This window comes from Pinus tabuliformis, chromosome 2_1, assembly GCF_031772625.1.
Source record: "Pinus tabuliformis cultivar Carrire ecotype Pingquan chromosome 2_1, CPIR1, whole genome shotgun sequence".
NCBI lineage: Eukaryota > Viridiplantae > Streptophyta > Pinopsida > Pinales > Pinaceae > Pinus > Pinus tabuliformis.
This window is the reverse complement of record NC_142299.1, coordinates 353,537,635-353,556,536: the sequence shown is the minus strand read 5'-3', so window position 1 is coordinate 353,556,536 and position 18,902 is coordinate 353,537,635. Positions and strand designations below refer to the sequence as shown.

The following is an 18,902-nucleotide window of genomic DNA, read 5'->3' as shown; positions in this document are numbered from 1 at the left end:
AAAGTAAGAGTAGCCATACATGCTTTGTAAGTGAATACATTTTCAAAATTTGTATGGAAAGGAATAAGGAACAAAATTTGAAATCAAGAACAATTTTATAATGAGAATGATGTGTATGAAGAGGCTGTAAGCAAAATAGAGTTTCATCAACAAGATTTTACAGATGAAATCCAAATAATTCCTTATACAAAAAGTTTCTGATCAAATTTTTAAGCATCTGGGCCTATTCACAATTGTGGAAAACCTCTAAGGGCCACCTACCACCATGCATGCCCATGGATCATAGCAGAACTTTTCTCATGCCTAAAATATCTACCATATTCTTATCAGATTTGCGACCAGAAAGAAAGTCCATTTTCTACATGATTAGCTTACTACATTTGGCATTTGCTCATAGTAGGTAATTCCAAAAGCTGGTCCCCACTTGCAATCAGGTCCTGATTCAGCAGTAAAGATGGAGGAAGGTTGAGTCACCCATCAAGGTTCATTTCTGCGAGAGACATGAAAAAGAAATAGGGGCCGCGTTAAATCTTGGCTAACTTTGATGGAAGGGTACTCCCTATCAGGGCAGCCTAGCTGGAAAAAAGTGCCTATGTTCAATGGTTTGCCTCTTGAATGCCATTTTGTGAAGAAAACTAGACCACTTTCTATAGAGATTGAAAAAAATACTTTAAAAAATAACAGAAGTTGGTCTCAAACCTAACTAACTTGGATATCATATGAATAGAAGGCTAGAGTAATTAATAAAATAAAAGGTGGAAAGCAATGGGAACCTCATTAATCCAAGAAAAGGTCAAAAACACTTGATAAGAACTTTTAAAAGTAGTTGTAATCACACAAAAAACCCCAGCAATCCCTAAACATATCCCTCTTTATGACTACTGTCTATTTTCCGATACCTCATGCTATGTTATTTTCAGCACCTTTAAAAATTTTCCATTTGACAATGGCAGTCAACTAATACATGGATGTTAAATAATTGATTGAATGTTCATTCATGCCCAGCTAACATTCCTAAAAATATTAGATACCCTCCCTGTTGATAGGTGAATATTGTGATAGAATTACACATACCACAATGTTGGGGTTTGCAAGAGATCACCAATTAAAGTGCAAAGTGATCTTAATTTGTTAAAGTATAGCAAATAGTTAAGTAGATAACATTGAAAAAGATTAGAATCTTATAGTAACTTTAAAGTATCTCAATCTTAAGAGAGAGATGAAAACCACAGTAATATTAACAAAGCTACTCTTGGCAGAATCTTCGAAAAAATCACTATAATTCTACATAAAAGCCAATAAATGATTCCTATGTCCATCACTTTCGGCTTGATATATAAAGGTGAAGGTGGCCCCAATAAATGTTGAAGTTGGTTTTCTATACAGCCACACCACACAGCCATACAATTGAGAATATGTACTACAGATGTAGCTACAAATGAAGGAGTATGCATAATCACAGTGTTGTGTCTAGTAGTTATTTTAAAGTACTTTAATCCTTCCTTGAATAAATGTATGCAACATATGCTAGTTTGATGTGGAAAAAGTACAAATTTCCAAACTAACTTCTAATGACAGTCAATCTCAAGTCGTTCTATGTCAGCCAAAATATGATATAATTGAATATAATAAACATTGTTGCATTATACTGAAGCTCAGTGAAACATTCCTATTGCAGTTGGACCATACATAGGTGGTATACAAAGCAAACAAGCTGCACCCACAAAATTTGACACTGTAACCAAAATAACCATATAGTAAATAGCAAAATATATAGTTATAAGCCTTCAATTTTTTTTTTTAATAAGAATTGTGCAATGGAAACCCTTGGAACAGTAACTTGCAAGCAGCTTATATATGCAGAACATTACATCACTAATGAAATTAGTACCTAACAGAGATGAAATTCATATACATTTCAAGGATTACTACCAAAATGGTGTGAAAACGATGCAGAGAAATCCTAAACAATGCTAAACTGCAAGATTGTCTAGGCAAGCCCAAAAATACCTGTCAAATAAAGATGAACCTCAAAGGCTGTCAAATTAAACTGGACCTCAAAAGCTGTAGCAGTTCATTGCTCTGGAACTATAATGTATAGAAGCAAAGACAAACTGTAACGTATCAAGCTAAAGACAGAGCTTTTAAAAAGACACCTGTAACACATGCAAAAAAAAAATGTATAATACAAAAATATATTTCAAACACGTAAAATCCCATGGGCCCACAATTTTACCACCTGCCTGCCTCTCATCCTTCTTGCACACCTAATGTCTTTACCTCTATCTCTTTTGCATGTCCAACATGTCTACCTCCTAGCTAACTAACTCATTAAGCAAAACCTCAGATGCAGCTAACTCCGGAAAAGTATCTTAGATTCGGAAGGCCCTTGATGAAGACAACCTTAGAAGAAAAGAAACCCACACTTACTTTGTTGAGAATCAAATACCCACCGTTACACATATTGGTTTAGTCGACCAAAGACTGATAGGGGATTCAAAGACAGAATTAGCAACATTTCTCCCTATAATGACATAGCTTCTTCCGACCAAGCCCTATCAATTAGGCGAGCACTATCAATGTGAAATGGAGAAACTGATGTGCTGGGTTCACCCAAGGCTGGGAGATAGCTGCCCATTAGAAGTATTGAAACCAATTGATTTTGCACCTAAGGTTTCCTCATGAACCCACCGTTACATGGATTGGTTTAGCCCAAGATGAAACCCACAGTGATCAGGGTTGGCTTAGTTGGTGTAAAGCTCTTATATACAAACAAGAACCTAGAGAAAAAAGAAAAATGGAGGGCGTTCTTCCCTACATGCATAAAGAACTCACTCGTCGGTATGGGCACAAGCCTAAACCTCCTAAACCTCCTTATCGGAATCTTCATATAGCAGAAAGCTCATATTTTTGAAAGCTTGTATTATCGCAAAGATGTGGAATCGAACTCGAATTACCTCAGCTCAGATTTGTCAGGCTTTAACCACAACCTGCCTACAATTCCATCTCTCCATGACTAGAGATTCTCACGCATAGCAATTGAAGAATACAAGGATGTTATGAGCCCGAATGTTAAGCTGTCTCACAGATGAGGAGGCAGCCAAGAAAAAGGAGTCAAATCATCAACGATAAAGGGCATTTAGGGTTACGATTATGAAGGAAATTGTGAAGGAGAAAACGGCCTATTTTAAGCTACAACAAACCAACTTGATAGCAAGGCTTTACGAAAACCATGCCAGTACAGATAGGATAGCCCTTACACTATAACCAATACTGTATAGCTAGTACAATGACAGGATAGCCATAAATGGACGATGGGCATGGCAACGACTCGTAGCCAGTAAGCTAGAAGTATAGCCACTACAGTGATAGGATAGCCGTAAATGGACGATGGACATGGCAACGAAATACAACTTAAGAAATACAGCTTAAGAGAAAGAGGTGGGTTGCCCATTTAAGCTACAGTAAACAGAGAACTCCTATACCTGCATGGGTTAAAACCTAGCCCCTTGTTAACAACATTGGATAGCTAGGAAGATTTGGAACAAACGAGGGTTTTGCCTCAGCTAACAATTTATGCACAAAACAAGAGGTAAACAAGCAGAAATTACCTCCACATGCACAAAACTAGAGGTAAACTAGCAGAAATTACCTCCATCCTTGGCAAACCCCTCCTTGACTGAAACTCCTCCTCTCTTCCTTGGTTGAAACTGAAGCTCTCCCCCTTGAAACCTGAAACTGAAACTCTCTGATTTGATTTGAAACTCACTCTGTACTTTTCTCCTCAAACTCTCTCGAAACTCATTCTCTTGTTTGCTCCTCACACTCTCTGCTATACTCCTGAAACTAGCTCCAAACTAAAACTCACTCTTTGCTCTGCTGCTCTACTCCTGGCTCACAGCACATGCAGAGGAAGGATTTGTGGACAAACATCGACGCCTGTGCATAACCATTAGACATATGGCACTCACTGCATGCAGGGCACCGAGAACAAGAATGAAAGGAAAACATGCACCCTGAACACGCATGAAAGGAAAACTTTGAGAAGCAAAACAAATAAACTTTGGATAAAATAACAATGTCCATTGTAATGTGCCTTGAAACAAGTGAGGTTTACAATAAGAGGTGTAAGTGAAACGTTTGGTTAAAATTTCGTTGCGCAAATTGGAATGCCCAAACCTTAGCTTAAATTTTGGTGAACAGCACGATCAATGGAAACTAATATGAATTCAAGACGTAGCGATTGCTAATAGTCCCTGCTTTGCTGTAGGTAGGGACTAATAATATTATGCGCAGATTTTCACAATAGGAGTTTATATTCTTGATACTTATTCAAGAATTATAGTGTATAGAAAAAGAAATTATATATTTATTTCAGTGAAAGTTCCATTTATTATCAAGGACACATTAAACTTTTTAGTCACTAGTGAATTTACATTGCTTCTTGATTTAAACTATGTGTGAGTGAAACATTTTGGGTGGATAGTGCATTTATCCTGAGGATAAAGTAGTGAAAGGACACATTAAAATTTTTAGTCACTTGTGAATTTACATTGCTTCTTGATTTAAACTATGTGTGAGTGAAACATTTTGGGTGGATAGTCCATTTATCACAAGGATAAAGTAGCAAAAAAAAGATAAAAGAACTATTGTCAATGAGAATAAATAGAAGATTTCTCTTAATCATGATCTAGCATGTTTCAATAGTGTAGAATCTGGAAAAAAAAAAATTGTTACATCATTCATCCTTTCATAAATCTTAATGAATCTTGAACATTATTTAAACTATATTTTGAATACTATATAAAGTATAAAACTAAATTTGTAAGTCCTAAAAAAATTTGTTGGATATTTGGAGAATTGAACTCTTTAGCCACTAGTGAATTTAATATTTCTTTTTGATTTAAATTGTGTGTGAGTGAAACATTTTGGGAAGATAGCCTCCCTATCATGTGGACAAAGAAGAGAAAAGGATAGAAGGACTATTGGGAATGAGAATAACTAGAAGGTCCATCTTAACCACAACGTAGCATGCCTAGAGAGTGCAAGATTTGAAAAAAAAGAAGTTACATTACTTTCATCAATAGATAGATCTCAATGAATCTCAAATGGTTCTCTCTATATATACAATGTGTAATTTTTCATTATTTAAAATGTATTTTGAAGAGTATATAGAGTACATAACTTAAATTAGTAAGTCCAAAAAACCTTATTGGATTTCTCTATATATCTAAAAATTACAAAATGTAAACTTTTTAATTTTTTTTTCAATTATTTTATATGACATATACATAAAGTTTTTAAAAATATTATATATATATATATATATATATATATATATATATATATATATATATATATATATATATATATAAACATTAAAATATTTTACATAAGTGTGTATTGACATATTTTATCTATGGACTACATTGTCCACATTAAAATGATTTTTTTTGTTATTAATATATTTTTAAGTAATCATCAATATTACTTAATTTTGCATATTAAAATATTTTATTGATGAGTCACATTGAACTTTTTATTATTTTTATAAATATTTTCAAATGTAGCCCATCAATTTTATTTTAACAATTGAATGTATTATACATCTCTCTTATTATTGTTATTAAGAAGTACTCCATATTTTTTATTTTATTTTTGAACATTCATTTTTTTCCTTTGGACAATGCATATTTTATTATATACAACATTGAAATAATTTTTTTAATGTATATATATATATATATATATATATAAAAGTTAACATAACTTTTTAAATAATTTATTATATTGTGTGTTGATTTATTTTTGAAAAATATTAAGTAAGGCCTTCCTCATTGAAGTCAACTACTTCTCTCCTAAATGTTAGACAATTAAAGAATAGTCCACCACAAGATTAATAATTAATAATGATTTCAGGTTAAAAAACAATTAATAATTAATAATACTTAACCATTAACTACTCTCCCTTGAGACCTATATGAGCAAGAAGATGAGGAAAGATTTCTCCGAGGTTTTTGTTCATTTTTAAAATTCGATTCTGGGACATGAATCATGAGTAGGCAATAATGCTAACTTCCGCCAGGATGGGATGAAGCCCTAGTTAATGCTTATGAGACGAATCAGCGAGATGAAGGATGGGATGAGACCCTAGTTAACGCTTCTGAGACGAATCAGCAAGATGTAGGATGGGATGAGGCCCTAGTTAATGAATAGCGCTGGAAGCCGGTAGGGTTTATACATTTGGACAACCGAGAGTTGGAGTTAAAGAATTCAAAGATTTCATGAATATGAATATTAATACACCTGTGACCAGTTATTTGAGAATGGTGTAGTGCAACCGCATGATTCAGAGGATTCATACATTTGAACCGCCCAGAGTTAGAGATAGAGAATTCAAAAATTTATTGAATAAAAATCTGAATACACCTGTGACCATGTATTTGAGAATGGTGTACTCCAACGACATGATTCCCATGATTCCATATGATGATGAAGCCCTTCTGTTCAAAACGACATGATTCCCATGATTCCATATGATGATGAAGCGCTTCTGTTCAAAGCATTGTGGGGTTGCGTCTACTATAATAGCTGCTACAAATAAAAAGTATTAATTTCGTAACATCTTATGTTTTCTTCTTCCCCTTGAAAATAAGTATTGTTTTACTTTTTCTGTGGCTCAATTGCATTCCATACATTGCAGGAGGTACCGAGTATGCAATGTGGGAGGTTGTGCACAGTCTGATCATGCCATACACGAAAGGAAAAGATTTCTGTGAACATTGGTTCGCATTATTATTCAGATTTATAGGAATTTTCTTGCCGGGCATCTCTGCACACAATCCCCTCAACAATGTGTATGCAATAAGAGCGCCCATTCTCAGAGAATTTACGATCTGTGTAAAAGCCAAAGGATGCAACAAAACACAACCAGGTCGAGGAATAACTTCCTGCAGGGGATTCCTTTTACACACTCTTTATAAGATTCTTCTTCCTCGCATTCTCCCCACGTTGAATGGGTTTATAACGTGGTCGAGGAATAACTTACTGCAGGGGATTCCTTTGCTTTTTATGTGTACACTTTTTATAAGATTCTTCTTCCTCGCATTCTCCCCACGTTGAATGGGTTTATAGCTCTTGAGTAAAATGTGAGGATGTTGGGTAAAATGTTTATCTGGTTGCTATTAATTTTTTTTTTTTTAATCTAAAATTTTCTTTGCTTTTTATGTGTACACACTTTATAAGATTCTTCTTCCTCGCATTCTCCCCACTTTGAATGGGTTTATAGCCCTCGAGTAAAATGTCAGGATCTTGGGTAAAATGTTTGTTTGGTTGTTATTAATTTCTTTTTTTTTTTTTTTTTAATCCCCCGGATGCGGGTGCCACCTCGCATAGCCAGGAAGAGCCACTTGCCACGGCCGATAGGACACGCGACGGACGGAGCTCTTTAAGGCTCCTCGCCGCCACCTCCCTTCGCCAAGCAATGCAGCATACCAGCCTTAATGAAGGCGCAGGGACCGTAGCTGAGGTTGATGGCCGCATTCAATGCGGGAGAACTTCGAAAGAATGAGGGGGACGATAAGAATTGCGATTTGGGGGCAGCTGATACCCAAAGCGATGGTGTTCATGCTCAGAATTATGAGAATTACGGGATTATTGTTGATTTGGGGGAGGCTGGCCGACTGCTGGTCCTCCCTCATTCTTGCTTGCGTTCATTTGTGTGTTACTCGGAGCCGAATTGGAATTGGAAGGGAACTCTGTCTGAGGAAGAAGTTACTGGAAGAATGTTGCGGGAAAGAATGCCATGTCGAAGAGGCAGAGGTTCAGGGCGAGCCAGATCCTCTCGCGGGCCTGCAGCTGATTCACATCACCACTGCTGCTGCTGTTACTGCCATCGACGTGTGGGAGCTCCTCCTGTGCAGGCTAGCCAAATTGTGGAAGCTGGAGGGTCCAACAATGGCGAGCCAAGGCTACCTGCGTTTGGCTCGGTCATTTTCACGCTGGGCAATTCCATAGAAAATTTGGGTATCAATGCCCACATATCTGTGTTATTCACCAGGATCCCTGAGGAGAATGAGGATGGCTTGCCTCGGCCACCTGTAATGGAAAATCCCTTGGACAACGAGGGGGGAATTCCCCTGGAGCAAGAAGGAAGATTGCCACAGGCTCTGGCGGAAGAATGTCTGGTGGTTGACAAAGGTAAGCGGCCACAGGGTGAGGCTTCAAGCTCAAGGGGCACTGCATCGCGGGAGCACCACCACCCATCCAGCCATATGCGCGAACCTGAATTGCCAGCCTTCATGGACGGCTTACCAGAGGGACATGGATGGGCTTGGATTCATGAGGCTGAGCCAGAGGACGAGCCGGAGGAAGATGCAACCGAGGACTAGGCCCAGGTGGCTCTCCCGCATTCTGCCTGGACGCGTGTGGGATCGTGGACGGTTCTGTTATCTCTCCTGCTGTCTTGTGTCTTTCTGGTGTTTTCTGTTCAATGATGTTACTGGGTCTCATGTGTCTACTGCTGTTACTTGTTTTCTCTTCTGATATGGATAGTAGCTTTTTTGTTTTGGGCCATAACCACATGGCCGGTAGATGTCTGAGTAATCCAATTGGCAAACTCTGCCCCTGCGTGGGTTTTACAGAGATGTTTAGGGACTTTTTGTTGGTGGTTGCACTGGTTAAAACTGGATACATTACCAGGTGTAATTGGTTTTTGGACTATGTCACAGCTGCCCATGGAGCCACAAATGGACATGGGCAGCAAGAAATCTCGAATGTAAAGTTTCAGCTCTAAATATTAATACAAAAGTAGGTAGTGTTGCTTAGAAAAAAAAAATAAAAAAATTTTAATCTAAATTTTTATTGATTTAGAAAGCTATGCTATTTCTTGAGGGAGTGTCAAAGGAAAAAGAGGATTGAATAATTAGGTCTGTCTGGCTGAGCGAGGGTCAGAAGCAAAGATATTTGGATTGTACAAAAAAAACCAAAAAATATTCTTTGAATAATCAGGTTGTGGAATGACAAGATAATATTCCTTGAGATTTCACAGGGTTTAAATAATATGTTACAAACTTTGTTGAGAAGGGGTTGGATAAAAATTAAAGGGGAAAAGGGAAGTCACTCACTGAGAATGGTAAGACATTATCATTTTTATTTGCAAAAAAGTAATCATTTGAATTTTGAAAAAATCATATAGCTTTCAGGTTTTGTAGTATAGCAAATTTGATGTACATCATGTGTTTTAGTAAAATATATATTTAGTTGCTCACATTGTAAAAAGAAATGTAAAAGTACATAGGTAAATGATCTCCCCTTTAGATGTATATCAAGTAAGCAACCAACAAGGAATTCAGATACCAACAGAGATCTGGACAACCAACAAGGAAGTCACACCCGAGACAAAAAGTAAGTAATTGAATTCATAATTGATATCTTTTTAACTATTTTTATTTATATAATTATGTACACCATTTTGGCAAAATTCTCAATAACATATTATATATTTTCTCCAGTGTTTTTTTTATATGTATTAGAGAATTGCAGAATTTAATTAAAATGGAGTAGAATAATTTAGTTAATTATTTGAAATTCTTTTCCCAAAAAAATATATAATATCTAAAATAAATATTTTTTTTTAGAGATCTGATATATATAAAGTTTTAAAGTTTAAAATCAATGGATTGTTGTAAAGGTTTTCCGACTGTTGTTGAATTGATTTATACAAATTGTTAATCCATGATCAAACTTCAATCATAATTACTAGTGAAAAACACTTATTTGCATAATAGAGTAATTGGGTTAATTATCTCGCTCTATTTCATTCGAATTAGTGTTAATAGTGTTTTAAATGAAATATATATTATAAAAAAAATTGAGAGAACATAACTCTAAAATTGCAAATCGTAATTGATGAGTTTCATTTAAAAAGTTGGATGTCATCAATTATTTTCAATGAACATATTCCTTGGGTTTATTGATCCCTTGGGTTTAAAATATCAATACCATTAGTTAGATTTAACATTCAAGGAATATTCTAAACTATTGATAGCATTCACAAATCAATGGTTGAAATTTATCTTCAAAGTAGTTATGCACTTCTTACCTTTTTTATTAAATTGATTAATTACAAAAAAATGTTATATGGACAAGTGTCATATCAAGTAGGTTATGGCTTTTAGGCATGTGCTATTGATAAGCCATGGTATTGTAACACAATGTATTTATATATTAAGAATATTTATGGTAAAGTGGAGCTAAATTTTGAGGCTTATAATTATGTTTTTAATGTTAATGTGTTGGGTTTATTTATTTCCTAGGTTTGTAATATTAATAATCCCTTGAGTTTTTAATATTAATTCCTTTGGTTTATTATTATTTCTTGGATTTTCAATATTTATTCATTGGGTTTATTGATCCTTTGGGTTTAAAATATTAATCCCATTGGTTGGATTTAACATTCAAGGAATATTTTAAACTATTGATAGTATTCACAAATCAATGGTTGAGATTTATCTCCAAAATAGTTATGCACTTCTCACCCTTTTAATTAAATTGATTAATTACAAAAAAATGTTATATAGACAAGTGTCATATCAAGTAGGTTATGGCTTTTAGGCATGTGGTATTGATAAGTCATGGTATTGTAAGACAATCTATTTATAGATTAAGAATCTTTATGGTAAACTGGAGCTAATTTTTTATGGTTTAAAACTATGTTTCATGGTTTTTTAAAGCATATATGTTTGACTTTTATATTAATTTTTTTATCATTAATATTAATTTAAAATAAAGTCATAACTTAGTTAGTTGTTATGATTTATTTTAATTTTAACAATCGAACATGTATTATAAAGTAAGTGTTTCGATGTTTATTAATTTATATGATTGTGCTAATCTAATTATCAATCATTATGAGGTGGAAGGTAGGGATTTAACACACATAGGATATTCTAAAATATTCTTAGTAAGATAGACAAATCAATAGGTAAGATTTATTTCATAAGTAGTTATGTTTTTTTTTCTCTTTTAATTAAATTTAGTAATTATAAAGAAAGGGTCATATGAACAAGTGTTATATGAAATGAGTAATGGTTTTTTTGGGGATGTTGGATTGATAAGCCATGGTATTGGCCCATGGTGTTGTAAGAAAGCCTATTTACAAATTAAGAATCTCGATGAAAAAGTAGTGGTGAATCTTCATAATTAAGAATCTAGTTACATGTTTGTTTTACTAAATGTTTTGAAATAGTATCATGTATTATTAATATAAGAATTATTTTGACATAGCATGATGTATTCACCTTTGAATTAGGCTGAAAGACTTAATAGTTATTTCTTAGTTGAGAGTTACTACATTAAGTTTGTATTATAAAGTTAATTTAAGTTTAAGAATACAAAGGGCTATTTAAAAGAAATTAATATTAATATAGTAGTTAGGTAAGGTTTTTATGTGCTTTCTATAAGTTTTACCATATATATTGACAAGTTAGAGAATTGTTTGAAAAATTCAAGTTGTGCTGACCTAACTCTCACTTGCATGGTCATCATCCTACTTTTTATTGAAATGATGAAACATTCAATAAAATAGTCTATTAATTCCACAAATGGTGATTTTACTAATAAATCCATCTTGCAATTATAATCCATGATATAACTATATTATGAAAAATTTAAATTTGGAAAAAATGCATAGAATTTTGACTTCCATCTTCTCTCCTTTCCTATGCTCTCTTACCTTACGACGTTCCCATTGCAACATGTGGTGCAATTACTACTTTAACTTTTCTTAAAGTTGATATAAAATTATATTAACTCATGTAGGTATCCAAATGCTTTATTTAGTGAATGAAATATTTTTACCACATTGGGTTGTCATATCAACAACAATATTTTATTTACCATTGAGAGTGAGCCAAATATTTTTACCAAATTGGGTTGGAATATGAACAACAAATTAAGTGAAAGTAGTAAGGTTAGGATTATTGATGTTCTATAATTCCTTTAATTAAAACTAACAAAACATGCATATTCATTTTTATTTTTTTTTATTATAACCAACATTGTTTTACTATATCAAAAACAATATTTTATTTACGATTGAGAGAGGAAAATATTTTTACCACATTAGGTTGGAATATCAACAAAAAATTGAGTGAACTTAGGGAGGTTGGAATTATTTATGTTTTATAATGTCTTTAATTAAAACTAACTAAACATGCATCTTCATCTTTATTTTTTAATTATAACCAACATTAATTTAATGTTTATTTTTTTAAATTTTAAAAGTGACCCATGCCAAATCCATGTTGAGCACATGGAAACCACACATCTCCCCAGAATTTAAACAAAATTAATAAAATAAAGAATAAAAAAAATGGATAAAAAAAATTAAATAACAAGATAAAACAAAAAACCAAAAAAAAAATGGTTACCATAAAAAGAAGTTGAAGAAGAATTTAAGAAAATATAATAAAATAAATAATAAATTAAACATATAAATAAAGATAAAAATTAAACTAAATAATATTAAAATAACCAAAGGAAGAAACAAATAAAATATTAAGCTACAAGTAAATAGAGAAAGGGGAAGGTGAGGAGGGGGTAAAAAAAGAATAGTGAATGTGAGAGATTATGGGAAAATAATAGATTAAGGAATAAAAATGTGAAGGAGGAAGATAAGTAAAAATGGGAGGGTGAGGCTAAAAATAGAGGATATGGGGAGACAGAGAGGTGAAGGATAGAATTGGAAGGCTCATTTTATAGCCACAAAGGTAAGTAAAAAGGGGGACGGGTGGTTGGGAGAAGAGAGAAGATGAAGGAAATAATATGAAGGCTTCCAGGGCTGAAATTATTTGATTTTTTTTTCCAATTTAAACAACTTCTAAGATGATTAGAGTAGAATAGAAGGGATCTGAAGATAATATTTTATTATTTAAAAGGTCAAATTAGGTTGTATGGTTAATTTGGTGACGCTAGAATATTGTCTTTAGAATGGTTATAGTGGCTAAATCTTTAGATGAGTAGAGGTCTCCAAGTGAATGAATGGCTAAATTTTGGGTAAAAATGATTAGATAGCTACAAAGTTAGCCATTCTTGGAGACATACCATTCACCAACTTAGTCACCCCCTTTTACATTTTTAATTATGATATTCTTATTCTCTCCCACTAATTTCCTCCTTTTTCTTTATTCCATATGCTATTGTTATTCTCTCCTCCCTTCCCTCCTCTCACCTAACCCCCTTTTTTTAAGTATCCTCCTTCACCACTTCATCTTTTATTCTATTATTTTCTCTTATTCCATCTCCTTCACTTTCTTTTCACCTCTCCTCTCGCCACCTTCTCTCTTCACTGTTTGCACTGGTTTCTTCTTTTTTTCTCATCTTTTGGTCAATTTCATCTCTTTAATTTAATATTCATCTTTATATTAGTATATTATTTTTTCTTAAATTATCCTTCCATTTCTCTCTGGATTCTCAATTATAACTCTTTCTTATTATCTTTCTTTGTAACTTCTCTTGGCTTTTTGGGTTATGTTTTCATTCTTGGATTATTCATCTCTTTTAATTTAGTTTATTCTAGTTTTATTTTAATAATATATATATATATATATATATATATATATATTAATTTATTAACTTTTCTTAAATTCTCTTTTAGTATTTTATATTCCTATTGGAATATGTATTTAAATTGTAAGACAACTTTTTCTCACACATAGTTTAAATCCACTTGCACACAACTTAAATAAGGAATTCATTTACATATAAGAAAAAGTAATTATGAAATACAGGTGTAAGGTCACATATTTAGTGCCTAACATGGATTTCCTTTTTTATTGGGCGAAAATTATGATTTCCCAATTGAGTACATAATATGTTTTGAATATTACTCTAAATAGATTTGAAAGAACCACAAGTATGATAACATATGAGCCATGACTCAAAGATTAGAAGAATCAATCTAAAGTAAATTAAGAGAAAAATGAGGTAGCAACATTAGTGTGAATTAAGAGAAGGATGAGGTAGCAATATTTTTTCTTATTTAATCAGGTTTGGATTAAAGTATTTTTACAAAAAATTATCAAAAACAGGGTCAAAAAAGTTTGAGATATTCTCCAAGATAGTGAAAGAGATAGTTACACAATGAACACCAAGTTAAATCTCTTAAAATTATTTTAGTAGTAGAATAGAATACTTTTCTAATGTGTTGAAGATATTAGCATTATTATAATAGAAGAAAATAATATTTCACATTGAAGAAATAATAATATATTGGGGAAGAAACTTATGAAATAGAAGAATATATACTATATAAGGAAAGTGTGATTCTTATGGCAACATTGAAAAATGGTAGAAGGAAAATGTGCCTCCAAACAAAGGTGAAGAATAAAGTGAAGCCCATTGTAGGTCCATATCATGTAAAAGATGAAATTGAAACCACCATTGGAAGAAAATGAGAAAAACGAGGATAATTTAGCAATGATTTTTTAATTTGATTATGAAGTTGAATTAACATTCTTTGAGGTTTAGATTGACAATCCAACTATGATGGAAATGAAAATTGGTATAGTAAGTAAAAAAAAAAATATCAAAATAGTTGAATCTTTTGCAAGAATGGAAATAGATATAATTTTCTTATGTTATATAAATTGACAAAAAAAATTAACAAACAATAGCTAAATTACTAATAGAATCAAAAGAATAATATAAATAAGATAAAGAAGTAGCTAAATTACTAGTAAACCCAAAAAAATAATATAAATAAAATAAAAAGATATTAAAGACCAGAGTAAATCTCAAAGTAAGGAAGAAGAAACAATAAGTATAATATAAATTTTGGATAAAAAAATAAAAGAGAATATAGAGAAAAAAAACCAGAAGATGCTATATCCGATTATAAAAACAATTTTTTAGACATAATTTCAAATATTGTTAAGGGGACTGTTGGATATCAATATTCTTACTATGTAGATCGATGTGGCTGGATATGATTATTCTGTGTGTATGTAGTTGCATGCAGAGAGTATACACTTAGTAAAGAGTTTATGGTTAATGTAAGCATTAAAATTATTACATGTGCTTATAAAAATATTTTAAAAAAATTTATTCATAAAAAATTGTATTTAGTTATTTTTCAATTTTTAAATAATTCAGAAATCAATTTCATAAAATTATTATTCATTTTTATTTATAATTATCCAACCATAGTTAAATATTTATTTTATTTCCGTATCCCTACAAAAAAAAATTTCCTCCCACCTGAATTCTCCGGTAGTAGTTGCATCCAGAGAGTATACACTTAGTAAAGAGTTTATTGTTAATATAAGCATTAAAATTATTACAAGTACTTATAAAAATATTTTTAAAAAAGTTATTCATAAAAATTTGTGTCTAGTTATTTTTCAATTCTTAAATAATTCAGAAATCAATTTCATGAAATTGTTATTTCTTTTTATTTATAATTATCCAACCATAGTTAAATATTGATTTTATTTCCTCATCCCTAAAAAAATGAAATTTCCTCCCACCTGAATTCTCTGGTACTCTCCTGCGTAATGCTTTCAATGTTCATGCATAATGCTTCGAATGTACATAAAAGAAAGTATGACCGATCTTGAATCATGCATAATGCTTCATTTTACCTGGAAAAACATGATTCATATTAAAATAAATTCTAACCACTTTTCCTCAACTATTCTTACGCTTTCTTTTTACGCTGTAACCTTATCCAGTGTTCTTGATATTGGTTAGGGTTACAAGATTAAATGATTAGACAATTACCTTCACCATCAGATCAAATCCGATTTTTAGTTTTAAAAGTTTATTTCCTTTCCTTTTATATATTATATATATACTATATACGGAAAATTTTTCTCTTCAATGTTTTTATATCTCATTCACAATACTGAAAACAATGAATTTTTTTACATGTCATTGTTGAATATAACTGGAAATGAAGCAAATGTGATCTTATGAACTTTAACCGATGAAATGGAAAGTAGTGTAACATAATACTAACGAGTACAGAATAATTTTATTAAATATATTGATTACGGTAACGAGAACAACATGAAAATGCCTAGAGAAAAACACTATGAGATATAGTAATTATCGTAATTACATGGAAATGGAAAACCTATTTTCCCAGAAGGTTTAGTGATTAATAATAAAATTTATCATTTTGAAGGATTGATCTTGGCAAACTCCAGTGATTTTTTTCCTGATAGCTTATTGGAAAGATAATGGCGATTGTAGTCTGCATGTTTATATGTTCTGTAGAGACGTGGATGATCTTCATCTATAAACTGGGGCAAAGGACCTATATCCACATCATAACTTGGAGCATGGAATGTGACTATAGACAATCTTTCTTTCTTCCTGTTTGTCACTGCCCTGTGTTCAACACTCTTTAATTTTCCATTAGTCAAGACCTGCATATAACATTTGCCAATAAAAATCAAATGTCAATGAAGAATGAATTTGCATATAACATTTACCAATAAAAATCAAATGTCAATGAAGAATGAATTGAGCAGGAAAAATCTCGAAAAGTTTGAAAAGAGTAGACTCAAATGCTGACAAAGACTGAATTAAATAATAAAAGTCGCAAAACATTGAGGAGTGTCTTAGTTGGTGCAAACCATGGACTTGTACTACTTTGGGTTTCCAAAAGTTTCCTGAGAGTATTAATTTCTACAAACAACATATTTATATTGCTATTTGGGTCCATAAGAATATATGGTCCTTTTGGGTTTTATAGATATATACTGACCTCTAAAGTGTCACCGATATTGACGACCAGTGCACCGGGGATTGGTTTCACAGAAATCCAACGGTTGTTCTTAAGAATTTGCAGGCCTGTTGGCTCATCGTCTTGGAGCAATACAGTGAGAGCACTACCGTCCGAGTGAGCGCTTAAACCTAGAACTAGGTCAGGCCTGGTGCAGGGCGGATAGTAATTCATACGCACCGCTTGTACGTTTTCTCCAAACATGTCGTTAAAGAAATCGGGCTTCAGATGGAGATTCTCAGCAATGACGCGGAGGATGGTTCTACACAACTTCAAAACGTCCCTTGAATAAGCTTCCAAAGTATCCCTGCAAAGCAAGAAGAAGCCAAACAATGATTCCAAGAGCTCACATTAAGCTGAGAGTAAAATGCAAGAAACAAATGTCAGTAAGAAGAAGACAAACAATGAATCCAAGGGCTCACTTAAACCTAAGATTAAAATGCAGGAAACAAATAACAGAGTTTTGCGCGTCTTTGTTATATAAATGAAATGTTCTTTTCCACCTAAATTCTGCCAAATAATTCCAAGAAAATTTGTAATTTTTTTTTATTCAAAATACATATTTGAATTTATAATGGATTTCACATCTTCCAAATCCCTTGTAGAACACCAATTTTATTGGGTAAAACTCAAAATGAAATTTTTAAAAATTTATGTAGAATTTTAACTACGGAAAAAATGCCTTGAAAATTAACATGCCTTGAAAATTGACGACATGACTTGAAATGCATTAAAAGGTCATTGCATTTATTAATTAAACTACCCATATATTTAACGTTCTATGTGGCCTTACTCTATATCTCAATTTCAATTTTTGTGTCAATCGAAAGAAGGTGCTGGACTGTTCACTGTTTAGGTCCGGGAGTGCTTCAAAGTTGTGTGATAAACAAGGCAACCTAATAAATATTAATATAAAATCCATATAAAGTTTATCTTGTTTACCAAATTTAAGTGGAACCGATTACTTGTAAACTGATAAATTGCAAGCAATGAGGAATTTTGATTCAGCCCTAATATACTCTGATAAATCTATGCTAATATTGATAAATCAATTATTAACATGAATCTAACATGAATCTATGCTAGTTTATGGATATGGTGATCCTATTAAAATAACTTTATGCAAATTATAAGATCCGATGATAGTGGAATTATTTACTAGTTGTATGATCATACAAAGCCAATTATTTATACTGTTATGGGATCAGTGGCAGCACCTGAAATAAGGAGGTTTGGTTGGCCAAAGGTTTTCCTTTCTGATAGCCTTGGGCATTGTTCCTAACGCCATCATATCACACCAGTCCAGCTTCTGGTCCTCCGAGAAGATAAAACCGTGGCCGTATCCCTGGATAGTCCCGGGCTTCATTGGGTACTTCTCCTTCTCTTCCAATGGGAGCTTGAAAAACTCCATGGCCACTTCCATTATGCGCCTAAGTGTTCCTTCCTCAATCCCATGATTCAAGACCTACAGTTTATGTTAATCAGAAAATCAAATAAATATGATTACTTTGATAAATGATTAGACTAACATGTCACAATCTATAATGTCACTAACCTGAAAGAAGCCCCAGTCTTTGCAGGCAGCTAACATCCTCGCCATCTCAGACTCACTGGAGGGGCCTTGGCATAAGAGAAGTTTGGCCATGTCGATGACAGGTAGATGCAATTCAGAGGAAACTGCCAGTACTGTTGCAGGTCCCATGATCTCTTCTTTGGGTCTTATATATCTCTCTGGAACAGCATGAGGGCGACATTTTACCAACTCCTGGACATCATCAATCTTGTAATCAGATTTAGTGGATGAACTGGCAGCAGCTTCTTTCATTTCCTTAGCTTCCATTGCTAACACCGATTAAGGCCCTACAACAACAAAGTATCAGACAAGGAAAACACTGAATGAACAATTACTGCATGATATCAAACACTATAACTGACATAGATATATATACTGTTAACGAGGGAAGCTTCGAGGAAACCAGAGTGAACACGTGTCGCTAGTGGTATCCAGTGCAGCCATCAATGATATGCCCGCATAAATTCTGGGATATAGGAATCTATTACTGTTCAAATGTCGTATATAATTGTCTGATCTGCCTCCAAAAGATCTCTATGA

General features: G+C 32.8%; 1 protein-coding gene across 1 annotated transcript; it reads right to left on the bottom strand.

Moving 5' to 3' along the window:
- Positions 1 to 16,133: 16,133 nt before the first annotated feature.
- LOC149200317 (protein LATERAL BRANCHING OXIDOREDUCTASE 1-like) lies at positions 16,134 to 18,685 on the bottom strand. Its single transcript, XM_089399555.1, has 4 exons — positions 18,345 to 18,685; positions 18,007 to 18,254; positions 16,772 to 17,096; positions 16,134 to 16,430 (listed from the first exon to the last, which is right to left on the bottom strand). Exons 1-4 carry the CDS (start codon positions 18,627 to 18,629, stop codon positions 16,176 to 16,178), a joined length of 1,113 nt encoding a protein of 370 aa, XP_089255681.1. The 5' UTR covers positions 18,630 to 18,685; the 3' UTR covers positions 16,134 to 16,175.
- Positions 18,686 to 18,902: the final 217 nt, after the last annotated feature.